The following is a 15,365-nucleotide window of genomic DNA, read 5'->3' as shown; positions in this document are numbered from 1 at the left end:
CTGACGTGCAAAACACAACAACAACAATACATAAATAGAAGACAACACAAAAACAAAACAAATAAAAAGAAAACACACAAAGAAAAAAGAGCACACAACAAAAAGATGACATGAAAATAAAAAGACATGGCATCAAAATAGAAAACACAACAATAGAAAGAGTACTCAACAAAAAAGACAAAAAGCTAAAGAGGAAATGCAACAATTACAAAAAATATGGAATAAAAAAAAAAAAAAAACATATACAAATAAAAAACACAAAAAGGGTATGTATGAAAACAAGAAAAAAACAGATGACAACAAGAAAGACAAGCAAACCAAAAAGATTACAAAAAATAAAGAAGACAATGTATTAAAAAAAAGTTAGAAGAAGAAGAAAACATATCTAAAAAGATCAAAATAGAAAACACGACAACAAAAAGAGTACTTAACAAAAAAGATTACAGAGAAACAAAAAAGAGAGAACAAGCTAAAAAGACAATGCATTGATAGAAAAATTATATTGAATCAAAAAAGAAAACATTCAAATAAAAAACAAAAAAAGAGGATATGAAAACAAGAAGGAAACGGATGACAAAAAGAGCATGCAACAAAAAAAAGAAAAAACAAAACCAGTAAACCAAAAAGATTACATAAAAAAGACAATGTATTTAAAAAGAGATATTGGAAGAAGAAAGGATATAAAAAAAGACATCAAGATAAGATATTAAAAAATAAATAATGGCATTAAAAAACATTCATAGAGCTCTAGCTGACATCCTTCCCGTAGAGTGTCCACCTAGGGCTGCCATACCTGACAGCTTCCTACTAGCTCTATAGATGTTGAGCTTTTATTTTGAAAGGAAAAGTGATGGGAGGTGTCATTTCTGTGGATGTAAAATGAAGGAGGATCCAGACTGTAGCATTACATCCAACCACTAACAGGTGAGTCTGCATGCACAGAATGTGACCTTTGAAATAGACACTGGGCTATATGAAGCTTTTTTGTTTTATAGTTTTTCTAGCTGTAAAATCTGCCGGGATTGATAAAATGTTACTTTTATTGTTAATGTTGTTGTGGCCCTTTTGGAAAGAGTAGAACTGATAATAATTTCAGAATGTGATTGGTTCAGGTAGATTGATTTATAAAGACCATAATTATGTCAGAAGCCTTATGCAGGTGTCAAACTGTCAAAGAAAAAGTGTTAAACTCTGCTGCAAAAATCTTTTACAGTATGTTTTAAAGTTACTGTGCAAAACCCCCAAGAAAATCCACAATGAGAATAATCCTCCTGCCTCTAAGCTGTAATACATCCGCATACTTGGATTTGATAGGATTGTTGAACGATACCAGGGACTCTCTGTTGACTTTGCTTGGTACTAACATATTCATACACTGACCCACACTGAAACACACTCTCATGGACACAGTTTTGAAAAGAAGAGACAACCTTAAGGTCATTTTTGCTGTTTCAGGTGTGTGAGCAGGTGACAGCCAGAGCACGATGTGTCCTGCGTGGTGCCGGATCCTGAAGGCCTTTTGCTCCGTGTTTGAGGAGCTGTTGCTGCAGGCTTGCTACTTCACAGCTCTGGGAGTGAGTGGATAACAATAGGATTAAGTTTGTTCTCCGTAAAGCTTTTTTTCTCAGTTTAGAAAATGATGATGCTTTATTTTAAATTCTTCCCAGACGTTGCAGATCATGGTGGGGCTGTTCAACATCGGGCTCGGGCCGGGAAGAACCAGCTTACTTCCTGGGGATTTGGCCAGCTTGGGAGCTGCTTACTGGCTGGGTGGTGTGGTAAAAAAAAACACTTTTACTCAAATATAGTGAGGTGGCATATTTCTGTCATTGCTCATGCTTGATAGCTGTGCTAAAAGATGTGTTGCCAAATATTTCAGTTTTGCAGGGAATGAGTTTTCTGATAGTGTTGGGACAAAAAAGCAAAAAAAAAAAAAAAAACTAGTTTCTCTTCATGAGCCGTCTGCTGGTCTGCCTTCAGTTTATTGTGACTGGTATCCTGTCCATCTTGGCCGGACAGTTCCCCTCTCGTGTCCTGGTGAGTAATACTTCTACCTTTCACATTATATCCTGTCTTTATGAATGCTGCCTGTGTTTGACCTTCAGGTGTTTCTTCTCTCAGGTGGGCTTCACTGTGTTCATGAACATAGCTTCAGCCATCTTCGCTGTCACTGGCATCATCCTGTACGCCATCGACCTGCGAGATGCCTCCCTGCTCTGGCTGTGTAATCGCAGCAGTATTGAAGCTGATTGTTATGATGGAGACAACTGCAGGGCGGTGGCGCTCCGTGCACAGGCAAGCATGCTCTTGATGTTAATCCAAAAAAACATTTGTAAAGCGCTTAAAGACTGATTTTGTCCCTCTGGTGCCCCATAGTATCTTTACATGCTCCAAAAATCCATACTTTTCCTCACACTGGTAATTCAAAAAAATATTTTTTTAGTCATTTTTGGGGGCTCATCATGCCTTTTATGTTAAAGGAAATGACAGTAGATAAAGTAAGAAAGATGGTGGGTAGGGAGCAACATGAAACAGGCCACAGACTGGACTCAAACCCAGGCCACCTGTTTGAGGGCGAACTTCAACCTAAACTGCTTGGCTTTCTGTGCCCCAGAAAACTATTTTTTTAGCCTCCATCTGAAAGTCTTAGTTTTAGCTGCTGTCTCTTTAAGTCTCTGTGCTCCACAAACCCCCTTCATTCTGATTGGCCAGACCTTTGGAGGCCCATCAGAGGCAGACCTTGGCGCTTGAGACTTGTCCCTCCAATGCAACAAGACCCAATGAGGAGATCTACAACATGTGGAAATGTAACATTTTGAAAAAAACTAATTATTGCTTTTGTTGTTTTAAACGGCCTCTCTGAATTTGTAACTCCGTTTTTTTTACACATATACAAGAAAATCTTTGAAAGGATGACATTTCACATTCAGGACAAATCAAAAGGTCTGAGACATACTGCTGTATTCACAGGGGCCGCCACACTCAACACAAACCATAAGTTCCTTAAAGGAGCTTTAAATATGACGGGTTATGGCCAGACGACAATTTCTTTTGTCTGATTGAATTTGAAAAACTCAACCAAGAACAGCAAACTTTTGTTGTGGTAAAGAATAGGTTGTTCTGAATAAATTACATTGAATTTATTTCCTGATGTTTGATCCATCAGACTTTGTTGATTTCCATGGACACCACGATGATCTCCCTGGCGGTGCTTCAGCTCTCCGGCAGTGTTAGACTTACAATCCTGGGCATCAGGTCTTTAATCAGTGAGATGACAAAGAAAAAGATAAAGATAAAGGCAAAGGCAAAGGTAAAAACATATGGATGAAATTGAAATATATGAATGAAGTAGGTTTTTCTGCTCTAATTTTTATTGATCTGTTTTTTAGTTATTCTTGGGTATTAATAAAGTCGTTGTTGTATTGTGTTTCCTTTATGTTGATTTGTGTTTCCTCATGGTCATTTTGTGTCACTTTTTCAGTCACCTCATACTGGTGTTTTTTTTCTTTCTTTCTTTTTTTTAAAGATACGTTTTTGGGGTTTTATGCGTCTATCTGGAAATGCTGGGTGTAAACCTCAGTGAACGAGTCCCTTTGGCCTTTTGATTATACATGTGCGACGCAATGTTTTCCAAAAATCTTGAAATGAATGTCCTCCTGTTCCAGGTGAGAAACATGTCCGTCACTGTGGTGAAGGAGAAAGGAGCGACCAGGATCAAAAAGATCCTCAGAGCTCTCTGCTTCAGTCCAGTGTGCTGCTCTGTAAAGTCAGGGATGATGCAGAAAGGTGTGACAGCAGCTCTCGGGGTAAGAAAAGTCAAACCATTTTTATTCCTCTGCAGTTTATTTACATCAGAAATCTTTTTGATTTCATTGTTTTAAATTAATACAGACCGTGCAGATCATGGTGGGATTGTTCAGCATTGGGCTTGGGCCAGGACGGATAAGTCTACATCCTCGAGACTTCAGTCAGCTAGGAGCTGCTTACTGGCTGGGCGGTGTGGTAAGAGCACATGCGTTACTTTGAGTCTTTCTGCTCAAATACTGCACTGAGAGTTGAAAATAGTTGGAAATGAATAATCTAAAAGTCTGTCCTCTTCAGTTCCTTGTGTCTGGAATCATCTCTGTTTTTTCCGGCCAGTTCCCCGCTGTTTGCTCTGTAAGTTAAGCCCCAAAGTTGTTTAAAACATGCACTAATCAGTTGTAAGGTGACTTCAGAATGGTCTCATTCTTGTACAGATGTTTGCATAATCAGTGGGTTAATCAAGTCAAGTTCTTCCCAGGTGAAATTGGCTGTGCTCATTAACGTACTGGGATCCATCGTCTCCGTCCTTGGTGTTGTGCTCCTCGGCATCGACCTAAGAGAAACCATTAACACTGATTACTGTTTGGGACTGGATGAAGGCAACTGCCGTTATGTGGCTGAGCTTTTCAGAGTAAGCAAACCCTGAACAGGCAATGTTTCATTCATTTCAAGTGCCGATCGATACATATTTGGTGATGTAGTACAAAGTAACCTGCAGGAAATTAATGTAAAAGTGTCATTGGTTTTAATCACAGTATTGTGTTTGAACAAAATTCATCCTTTACAGTTTAGTTATAAGTAGGGGATTCTTTTTTAGCTCCATTTATGTCAATTTAATCTCTGTGTTGTTATTATTCCTTGTCTGTGTCAGCGTTTAATGACAGCGATGGACGTCACAATGCTCATCCTGACTGTCCTCCAGATGTGTGTCTCTGTCAGCTTGGCTGTTCTGGGATTCAAAGCTCTGAAGGCAGAAGAGGTAAGAATCAAGATGAACACAAGGTCAAGTATGATTTGACTCATTAACAGGTAATCTAGGCTTTTCTTTTGCTCATGACACATTAAAAAGAGTTAAAAGAAAACCTTGTGTGGAGCAGCTGTTGTAGTTTAATTTTTGGTACTGTTTCAAGTTTTACATTTAATAAAGTCACATTCTGGAAATATCTAATTCATCCCATTATCTTTGTTTGTTCACACAGGGTGAGAAAAGTGCAGAAGATCAGCTTCCAGAGGTGAAAGAAGTCCTGCTCACCAGACCTGGAGCTTAAAAAACCTTTAAAGAAAAAAAAGAAAAAAAAAGCATGTGCATGTAACGACAGAGTAGATCTTACTTATTACTCTTTGGCATTTAAACACACTCACTTGCTTAAAAAAAAAAAAAAAAAAAAAAAAAAAAAATCATATAAAGGAGTTTGAAAAGGCTAATAAAACACTGCTGATTTTGTCAGTTTTCAGTTGCTGTCTATTGCTGGCAAAATCCTACTCTAATTTAGAGTGGGTGTCAGCATGAAAAAATCAAAAGAATGTAAAAAGAAATATTTCAATGCCTTTAAAATAAACGATTTCATACACTTGTATTTTTTTTCAATTAAAAACAAAAGATAAAAACAAATTAAAAAATGACGCTTTTATTTTGAAGTAATAAAAGAAACAAACAGGAAGCATCAGTTTTATCGCTGCTTCCCATAAGTCTTCATCGACGCAGAAAAAGATCCGGAACTGGGAGTGAGACACGTCTAAGGTAAGTTTTTCGCTTCAAAACCAAAACATTTATGACAATTTTATCGTTTTAATGAATAAATAATCTCAAATTAAGTCTTTAATGGGCATTTGGTTTTCAATAACCATGTTTCTGTGAGAGGGACGAGTTCTGGGAAAACTGTAGGATAGGAAGTGTAGGAAACTGGAAAACCCAGTGTTTATCTTTCAAAAAGTGTAAGTTGTAACGGCCTAAATACATAGTAATTCAAATACCTGTTGATATACACCATTTAATTTCCACTGACCGTGACATTGACATATTTTCCCAGCTTATGTTATTTCATCATACTGTTATCCCATATCACTCCTTTCATCCATAACAGCACCAACATTACAAGTAACATGAGAAAGTATTCGTGTAAATTGCAAAGACTAAAAGATGCTACAAAATTACAAACAAAAGATTCAAGATTCAAGAAGCTTTATTGTCATACAAGCACATGTTAACCCATAGATACCATAACATTTCACTCTCAATGTCCTGTTTTTTTTTTTTTTTTTTAAGTCTGATGAATATCAAAGAAAAGCAACATAGAAGAATCAGTCTATCAAACTTTATTTGTATGGCATTTTTCATACATGAATTTGTTATACAAAGTGCCTTATAAGGGAAAAAATAAAATGAAATTACAAGAAGTGGAATAAAAAGCAGAAAATTGCATAATTGCATAAAATGAAAACAAACCACATTCAATATACACACTCACTAACTCAAACATACAAAGACATAAAGAGTAAATTCTGACAGAAAACAGAATTAGAGGACTGAGGAAACGCTATCTTGAATTAAAATGAGAAAACACAGGAGCTAAAACTATAATAGTAAGTAATAAAAAAAAAAATCTCAAAACTACTAGAGGGTAAGATAAATAAATGTGTGAATACATAAATAAATAAATAAAACACTGTAATATAACAATATAAAATAAAAGTTGGGTAAATAATAAGGTAAAATGAGAAAGTGTAAAATCATGAGCATAATAAAATCAGCTAAAATAGGATAATAAAAGGAAAAGCATTTCCAGTTAATTACAATTAAAAGAAATTATAAACAGGATGAAAATAAAATATGCAAATTTTTAAAAATTGTACAAAAATACAAAAGTACCAACAGAATAAACTAAGGAGTAAGGTAGTCCAGTTATTGCATTAATAAAATAAATAATAATAATAATAATAATAAAGTTTTCACATTATAAAAAGATTATAAAGATCTTATCTATTTAATTGTTGTATTAAACCAACTTAAGGTAACCTTTCAGTGTCATTACATTGATTTTTGTTTCCTCTTATGACTGCGTGGGGTGCAGAGAACTTCTGTGGATCATATCATTTATTTATTAGAAGGCATGTGTGAAACAATAGTTTTGAAAAAGACCAAAAAAGCGTTTAATTAATTCAGCCTGAATTTTCTGTTCTCTTATTCCAGGTGAAAGCCATGTCTGTCACTGTGGTGAAGGAGAAAGGAGTGACTACGATCACTGTGTCGGAGGACAGGAACAGCATGCTTCCTCCGCTGTGTCAGATTCTCAAAGCTCTCTGCTTCAGTCCCGCGTGCTGCTCTATAAAATCAGGGATGATGCAAACAGGTGTGACAGCAGCTCTCGGGGTAAGTAGAGTTTTTTATCATTATCGTTTTGCATCTTCTTTTTGAATTCACGAAGTGTTTCTGTTTGATGCTACTGTTTTGAATCTCCACAGACCGTGCAGATCATGGTGGGATTGTTCAACCTTGGACTCGGGCCGGGACGGACCAGCCTTCACCCTGAAGACTTTAGCCATTTAGGAGTTGCTTACTGGCTGGGTGGTGTGGTAGGAGCGCACTTATTGTTTTTTTTTGTCTTTTTTGACACAAGAAAAAGCAAAATAGAGAATTAATGATTTTAATTTTCCTCTTCTGTTTAGTTCCTTGTGTGTGGAATCATCTCCGTTCTCGCTGGCCGGTTCCCGTCTGTTTGCTCAGTGAGTAGAGCCTTAATGTTCTTTAAACATCAACCAAAGTACTGGGTGTTTAAAAAGTTTAACATGTTATTCTTATGTTTGTCTTCTAAGGTGATCTTTGCTGTTTTCATGAACATAATGGGATCTGTCTTCTCCATCGTTGGTATCGTGATGTACAGCATCGATCTGAGTGAAACCAGTATTGGCTTCTTTTATGACATGAAAGAGCTTTACAGAGTAAGCTAATTTACATCAAAGTCAAAAATACAAACTCATAGTTTCAAAATTAATATCAATGTTTTTTAATCCCCATCATGATAAATTAATCTCTGTTTTGTGTTGACTTCTTGTGTATGACAGCGTGTGGTGGTGGTGATGGACACCTTCATGCTCATCCTGATTGTTCTCCATCTGTGTGTCTGCATCACTTTGGCTGTTCTGGGCATCAAAGCTCTGATCAGCGGGAGGACCAAGGAGGTAAGGATTAAGACTAAGACCAGATAAAAGGTTCCTCCAGTGATGTTTTCTTATTTTATTTTTTATTTTTTTTCATTTTGCTTGTGATATCTTGAAATGAGATGAGATATATCTAATACTTTACATTCTCTGTTCACCCAGGGCGATGAAAGTGCAGAAGTTAAGTATCCCCTGCTGAAGGAAGTCCTGCTCACCAGTCCTGGAGCTTAAAACCATTTGAAATAAACTCATGTATGCTATGTTTTGACATAGCAGGTCATGATTTGATATTTAAGGCATGCTGAAGTGTTGGCACAAATTGAGTTATTTAAGTTTTGTTTCTCTGCTGTCTTGTATCTTGATTGTTATGTCATGTCATTTTGTGTTCTTTTGTCTTTAGAGTTTCTTGTTTTATTTTGTAGTTTTTGCTTCCTGTGGATCTGGTTCAGTTTTATCTCCTGCACTTCAGAGTTTCAACCAAATCTGACTACGCTTTGTGGTTTTTTACTTTATTTCAGTTTGTGTTTTGGACCTGGCTTTCTGGTCTTTTGTTTAATACATTTTTTCTTTCTTCCTTCTGTTCAAAATAATTATCTTGAGGGACTAGTCTCAAATATTTAGATCATTTAGGACCTTTAGATTTCATGTCTTTTTTTTGCTGAGATCACAGCTTCCTGAGAATGAGGAGGCGAGCAGAGAGTGGGCCATTTCTGGGAAACAACCCTCCCACCAGACTATTTTTTTCCTATTTCATAACTGCGATGCCATTTTGCGCCACTAGGTGGTGCTCATTCTGTTTCATTGAGGGTTTTCACCTCATTTAACCTGCAAACTCTTGCTATATTGTAACTCATGCTGTAATGACTTTGATATTAAAGCTTGACTTTGTGACTGACAAGACCAAAGCTTCTGTGTTTTTAGATGGTTATGGAACAGACTTAAAGTATTAATACTGCTGATAAGTAAGCTACAGAGTGAACTGAAAGGAATAGTTTTCATAATAAGTCTATGGCTTCTCCTCTGTATTGTATCTTATTTAGTATTTCCTGTTATTTATTTATTTATTTATTTTATTTTATTTTTTTTTGGGGGGGGGGGGGGGGGGGGGGGGGGGTTGTCTCTGAGGTTTCTTGTTTTATTTTGTAGTTCTTGCTTCCTGTGGATCTGGTTCAGTTTTATCTCCTACCCTTTCAGAGTTTCAACCACGCCTGACTACGTTTGGTGTTTTCCCTCTGAGATTGAGAGAGTTTCTTCTATGGATTATGATTTTACATTGTTTTCTTCAGCTGGATTTTTTTTTTTTTTTTTATTTCATTGGAGTTTGTATTTTGGACTTTGAAAACTTAGTGTCCTAAGTTCTGGCTTTCTTGTCTGTTGTTTAACAAAACTTTTCTTTGTCTACAATTTTTTTCTTGGGTTTGTTTTCATCTTTCTTGCATGGCATTAACTCAGGTGATACTTGTCTCTTGAAGCATCTGGCAGATAAGCAGAAAGGCACTGGTTGGTCTCAGGTGTGCCTGGCTGCCTTTTTTGTGACAATCCCATTTTTATTTAATATTTTTTGCCTGTCACTTTAAGGCCTCTGTACTTTGGAGACAATATCACACTATGTTAAGTCTAGCTCTCCAGATCTAAAAAAAAAAAAAAAAAAAAAAACTAACTAGTTATTGTGGTAAAATGGAGTGGTTATCATGTGTGGATGCATATGGTTTTGGGTGCCCATACCCATATTATCTCAGTGTCCACTTTAATTATGCTTAAAATACTGGAATATTAACTGTAATACAATATTCGAACCACGTATTTTAAGAAAAGTTTTGCTGAATCACCGCTTTTATTTTGAAGTGATGAACTAGACGACAGGAAGTACCGGTTTTATTGACGCTTCCTAAAATCACAATCAACGCAGAAAACAAAACAGGGAGTGACACGTCTAAGGTAAGTATTTTGCTTCAAAACAAGACATTTTTGACAATATTATAACTTTTAAGAATAGATTATCATAACTGAAGTCGTAACAGGACAATTTGTGTCTTAATGATGTTGTTTCAGACTGTTTATGGTGAACTGTAGGATATGGAAAATATAAGGAAGTGTAGCAACTTCTGGAAAGCTGCGCATGTTTTTAGTAGGTCTCTAAAAATGTGAATTTATAACAGCTCTAACATAATAATGGATAAGCTAACTCTATTTTAAGAAGTGTGTGCTGTAATGTCTATAGCTATTAAGACTATAACAGTGTGAAACTATAAATTTGGTTACTTTGCATATGTGATAAAATGATTGCTCCACTGAGTATTTCATTAGTTTTGTCATATTCCTGAATTATCCATTCACCTGTTGCAGGTGAGACATGTCCGTCACTGTGGTAAAGGAAAAAGGAGTGACTACGATCACTGTGGTGGAGGACAGGAACAGCATGCTTCCTCCACTGTGTCAGATCCTCAAATCTCTCTGTCCCATGTGCTGCTCTGTAAAGTCAGAGATGATGCAGACAGGTGTGACAGCAGCTCTCGGGGTAAGTAAAGTCACTGTCTTTCATCTGTAATTTCTAGGGGTGCACAATTTTCTGGCCGATCACCGATCTTTAAAAAGCCTGGCCTGCCGATACCGATTTGGGCCGATACCGATTTTTATTTTTCATATATTCATCATATGAAAAATAATAATCATATGTTTAATATGATTAAAGCAAATGATGACTTGTTAAAGTTTACTTTAAATAGGTTTACAACCTTTTTAAATGTAAATGACCCCTGTGCACACTCAAATAAAAACTACAGGAATCAGGTATTCAGCTCTGAAATGGTCGTGCTCCTTTAGTATAAAATTATGAAGACTATTGAAACAAAGTAACAAAAGGAGGAGTTCATTATTGCATTCAATGAAAGTTGTTAAGGTTAAAGATTAATGAAAAGATAAAAACTAAACTGAAAAATCTAGCTAGAAACACTTAAATGTTTATTTACAACAGTAATTTTTCAGTACTAAACTAAGTACCATACTTTCTGGACTATAAGTCCAGTATTATGCACTTTTCAAAGTCGTGTCAGTCAAAAAATGTGTCATGAAGATGAAAACAACATTTATAAGTCATACTGGACCATAAGTTTCATTTACTTAGAATGATTTGGTTTGTTTACAGTACTTCCAGATCAAACTTTTTACACATAACTTTGATAAATGTTTGAATAGTTGGAGATTTAAATATCATCTTCTCTACGTGCACTCCTTTCCTCTCCTCCCCTGCTCTAGGTGAGTGTTGCTGGTGAGATCGGTGCAGTGTGAGCTTAAATGAGCTCCATCCGATAAATGTCCTCACTTTTAAAAAGTTACATGAGTTTTGTTGTAGTTTCTGACTTAAACCCCAGAATCTGTTTGCAATAGAGAGCAAAAAAGACGCGAGTGAACTTTTAAGTCACATTATCAGGCGCTAAAAACATTGGGAGCTGTCACTGTGTCCGAGCCGGAGGCTGGAGATGAGCACATCTGGGCGCCTGTCAGCAGAAGACCTCACAAATGGACCAGTGAGCTAACACTGTGTGCAGGCAGTGCCCATGGGAGTTGAGGTGTCGTAGTCTTATACTGCAATGGGTTTAGTATTTCAGATGCCATTTCGGAAAACTATAATTAAATAATTCACCAAAGTGGCGAGTAGGAGTGACGGTGTTACCCGCCACAGCTGAAATTCACCCACATTTGGTGGGTTGGTAGGTGTTAATGTCAAGCCCTGCCAGTGAAACAATAAATCTTTATGTTTTACCTGAAACAACCAATAAAGTGTCCTGAGTTTGAGGTCTTTAGAGCAAAAAACAACAATGGCTGGCTGTCAGACCTTCCCTTCTTCTATATGAGAACCGTTCCATATGTAAGGATGGGTCGATCACAGATCCCCCGAATTTAAGGAAATCGGCAACGATTGTTCGTCTGACCAATCGATCAGTGCATGTCTAGTCATTTCAGTTTGGTTGCAAAGTGTTTGACTTTGATGTCATTGTTTTGAATCTCCACAGACCGTGCAGATCATGGTGGGATTGTTCAGCATTGGGCTCGGGCCGGGACGAACCAGCCTACACCCTAGAGACTTTACCCATATTGGAGCTGCTTACTGGCTGGGTGGTGTGGTAAGAGCACAGATTTCATTACTCAACTTGATGCCTTTCACACATGCACTGCACTGAGAATGTCCCAACACAAATCCAGCCCCGGTTATTGTGATGTTTAAGTGCTAACATTTTGCTCAGGTTTTGCACCCAACTGCTAAATTTATCCAAATAAATGATGAGAGGCAGGAAGTCCACATCATCTTATTGCAGTCAAATCATGTCAGATATGACCAAATTTCAAGTTTATATCACGCTTACATCCATGTTTGAGTTGTCAAAAACAGTCCATTCAGATAAATAGAGAATAACAATATTTGTAACCCGAATGGTGTGTAAGAACGCTTATAAACACTGCAGCACAGTAGCATCAGTTCAGCTGATGGTAAATGTTTCACTAACAGCACTAAGCTGTTAACACCACTGTTATGCTGCAAGAATTGAAATATAAGCAAGCGTTTATGTCATTTTTTGATGAAATGGGCTTTTTTGACTGCACCACATTCGCCAGAAAAAATGTATTAATTTAAGATTTAAAAAGACTAAAATGACTCTTGAATTGCTCATGGAGATCTAAGTCTTCCAATGAAGTTATAAATTTCCATGTAAATCGTGAGGGGGGCTCGGGCGGCAGGGCTTTTCGCATCCATCACACACAGTGAAATAATTCAGAAACACAGAAGAGATGTCACAAGACCTAATTTATGTGTTTTTGTCATGTGTGTTGTGAGCCTAATTGTAAGCAGGATGTGATTTCTGGATATAAACTCTGTCACTGGATCAGAACTCTTTGAGGTCGTCTCCACGGCAACATCTGTGGCCTTGTCGCCATCAGACAGCAGAGACATGTTAGCTGTGTCCCAATTCAAGGGCTGCAGCCTGGAGGCTGGATTTGAAGACCGTTTACGTTGATTTCTGGCAACAACCATGTGATTGTGTTTCTAAAATATCAAGGAATATTTTGTGTCGCTGTGTGAAAATGTGTTTTTGGGTTTATTTCAAGTAATATACTGTCGAAAAACAGTTCTTTTGTAAATCTTCCTACTATTATATACAAATATCTTCATAAATGTAAATTCTCTGGGTGAAAAAAAAACCTTTTATTTATTTATTTATTTATTTATTTATTTATCTTTTTACAGGGAATTCAAAAAGGCATTAAATCATTTCAGCAGCTTGTATTTAATACTTTTTTTTATGTCTATCATCCCCCAGCACTTGATCAAATGTTGAAAATGTACGTTGTTGCCTTACTCTCATGTAAATGGTGGTTCTATACTCTATCAAGAAAATAATAATAATAATAATAATAATAATAATAAAAATAATAATAATAATAATAATAATAATAATAATAATAATAATAATAATAATAATAATCACGCAAAGTTTAAAAAAAAGTAAAAATCATCCGGTTTTCAATGTGAGGTTTTGGTTTACGTGTGTTTGAAAGTAATGCTAACCTGACAAGTTAGGGTGGTGCTGTGTGACGTCGATGGTGACAAACAGGAAATGCTTCATAGACCAGACCATCCCAATTCACTTCGGCCTTTGCAATCTACACAGGCCACGAAGGCTGGGTCCTCCGAAGGCTACAGCCTACAGAGGCTACAGCCCCTGAATTGAGACACAGCCATTGAGTGTGGGTGGTAAACCAGCAAAATGTGTTTCTCTGTCCCTAAATACCCTCAAAAGTCAGTATACACAGCTGTGTGGTTACCATGGTGATGATGATGCATCAAGGTACATTTTTTAACTCGGGCATCATTTTGTCTTTTAGTGTCTTGAAATAAAACATTTTACTGGTGAATGTGCCTTAAAGTAAGTCTAATAAGACTATTTGTACTAAATCATACTACTTAATTGCTTGCTTAATTATTAGATTTTGAAGTGACATAAATTACTTACAAGGCTCAGTTGCATGGGAAAAAAGCATGGTTTGCTCAAATGAATATATAATCAGAAACCAGAATCAGAAATGCAAATAACAATTACTTTATTTTGAATCGATATTCATCTTTTCTTTTATTTGTAAAAATAAAATAAGAACAAGTGTAATAGGGAATAAATGTTTTAATGAACTTCAAATTTTCTTTGCCTTTTAGTCCCTCTTGTCTGGAATCATCTCTGTTCTTGCTGGCAGGTTCCCGTCTGTTTGCTCGGTGAGTAAAGCCTTAAAGTTGTTCAAAACATGAATTCATTTATAGCACTGATTAAATGAAACATGCGAGTCGTATTTTCTCTCAGGTGATCTTTGCTGTAATCATGAACATCCTGGGGTTCATATTCTCCATCGTTGGGGTCTGGCTGTACAGCATCGACCTGAGGGAAATGATTTATCGCAGCCGGTATTGGAGTGAACCGTTTTTCAGAGTAAGGAAACTTTGCAGATCACTCTTTAAACAAGTTAAAGATTTTACTTTCAATCAACAATTTCCATAATAGGCCAAACAAATGATGTTTGTTTTGTTTAAATCTTCCAAAACTGTCTGGTCTAATGCATCCCCCTAACTGTGATTACAGCCATAGATATGTAGACTACTCTTAACTTGACTTACACACAGACTGTGTAACGCATGGGTGAAGTACCTGCAGCTTCACCCATCTGTTCCTGAAACAGTGAAATGAAGCCAATCCATGTGTGCAGACACATTGGATATGACGCAGGCTATAGCTCGCCTGTCAATCACATGAGCTGTGCAGTGACTCTCAGACAATCCTAATACAGACCTGATCAAAATCTTAAGACCAGTTGAAAAATTGCTATATTTTACCTTTTGCACAGTTAGATCTTAATGAGGTTTTAAGCAGAACTACAATGCAAAATCAAGAAGGGGGAGTGTGACAAAAAGCACATTGAAAAAGTAATTTATTGAAAACAACAAGTAACAGCCAATCAGATCCTCCGGCTCAGCACAAATGTAATTTTTATGTTGCACTCCCCTTTATTGCTTTTGCATACTGTAGCTCTACTTAAAACCTCATTAAGGTCCAAATGTACAAAATCTAACAATTTTTCAACTGGTCCCAAGATTTTGATCGGGTCTGTGCCTTCCAAACTGCAGTTAGAAAAACCTGTTTCAGATCCAAGCTGTTTCTTGAACCAGGCTGTAAACATGCTTTTGAATGCCATAAGGGTCTATTTTTATGCTGGGTGTGTACATGACTTCTAGTCTTTCTGCAGCCAGCCTCAAGTGGAACCTCAGTGAACAGTTGCCCCTTGGACTTACACCATCAGCAGAGCATCCCATCTACACACTAAATGCTTTAAAGAGGTTATTTTACTTTTTAAAACCTCAT

The 15,365-nt window shown here is 36.7% G+C and overlaps 2 protein-coding genes across 5 annotated transcripts in view; both read left to right on the top strand.

The window, feature by feature from the left end:
• Positions 1-5,466: 5,466 nt before the first annotated feature.
• On the top strand, positions 5,467-8,852 carry LOC141801373 (uncharacterized). 2 transcript variants are annotated; one of them, XM_074684388.1, is made up of 7 exons: positions 5,467-5,545; positions 6,995-7,174; positions 7,267-7,377; positions 7,471-7,527; positions 7,618-7,743; positions 7,867-7,983; positions 8,125-8,852. In XM_074684388.1, exons 2-7 carry the CDS (start codon positions 7,004-7,006, stop codon positions 8,191-8,193), a joined length of 651 nt encoding a protein of 216 aa, XP_074540489.1. In that variant the 5' UTR covers positions 5,467-5,545; positions 6,995-7,003; the 3' UTR covers positions 8,194-8,852. The 2 variants fall into 2 exon arrangements, with proteins under 2 accessions (XP_074540489.1, XP_074540490.1); XM_074684389.1 differs by having other exon boundaries at positions 5,489-5,545; positions 7,002-7,174.
• A 972-nt stretch (positions 8,853-9,824) lies between these two features.
• LOC141801374 (uncharacterized) overlaps positions 9,825-15,365 on the top strand; it is a 30,139-nt gene continuing 24,598 nt past the window's right edge. For 2 of the 3 annotated variants that reach the window (XM_074684391.1, XM_074684390.1), the window contains exons 1-5: positions 9,825-9,900; positions 10,309-10,480; positions 11,976-12,086; positions 14,171-14,227; positions 14,313-14,438. In XM_074684391.1, the coding sequence (XP_074540492.1) occupies positions 10,316-10,480; positions 11,976-12,086; positions 14,171-14,227; positions 14,313-14,438 (459 nt within the window). In that variant the 5' untranslated portion in view covers positions 9,825-9,900; positions 10,309-10,315. The remainder of the gene's footprint in view (positions 9,901-10,308; positions 10,481-11,975; positions 12,087-14,170; positions 14,228-14,312; positions 14,439-15,365) is intronic. The other variant, XM_074684392.1, reaches the window with a different exon arrangement.

This window comes from Halichoeres trimaculatus, unplaced genomic scaffold, assembly GCF_033239565.1.
Source record: "Halichoeres trimaculatus isolate MK-OKI-2021-1 unplaced genomic scaffold, fHalTri1.1 fHalTri1_scaffold_12, whole genome shotgun sequence".
Taxonomy (NCBI): domain Eukaryota; kingdom Metazoa; phylum Chordata; class Actinopteri; order Labriformes; family Labridae; genus Halichoeres; species Halichoeres trimaculatus.
Note: the sequence above shows the minus strand (reverse complement) of the source record. Positions and strands in the feature narration are given on the sequence as shown.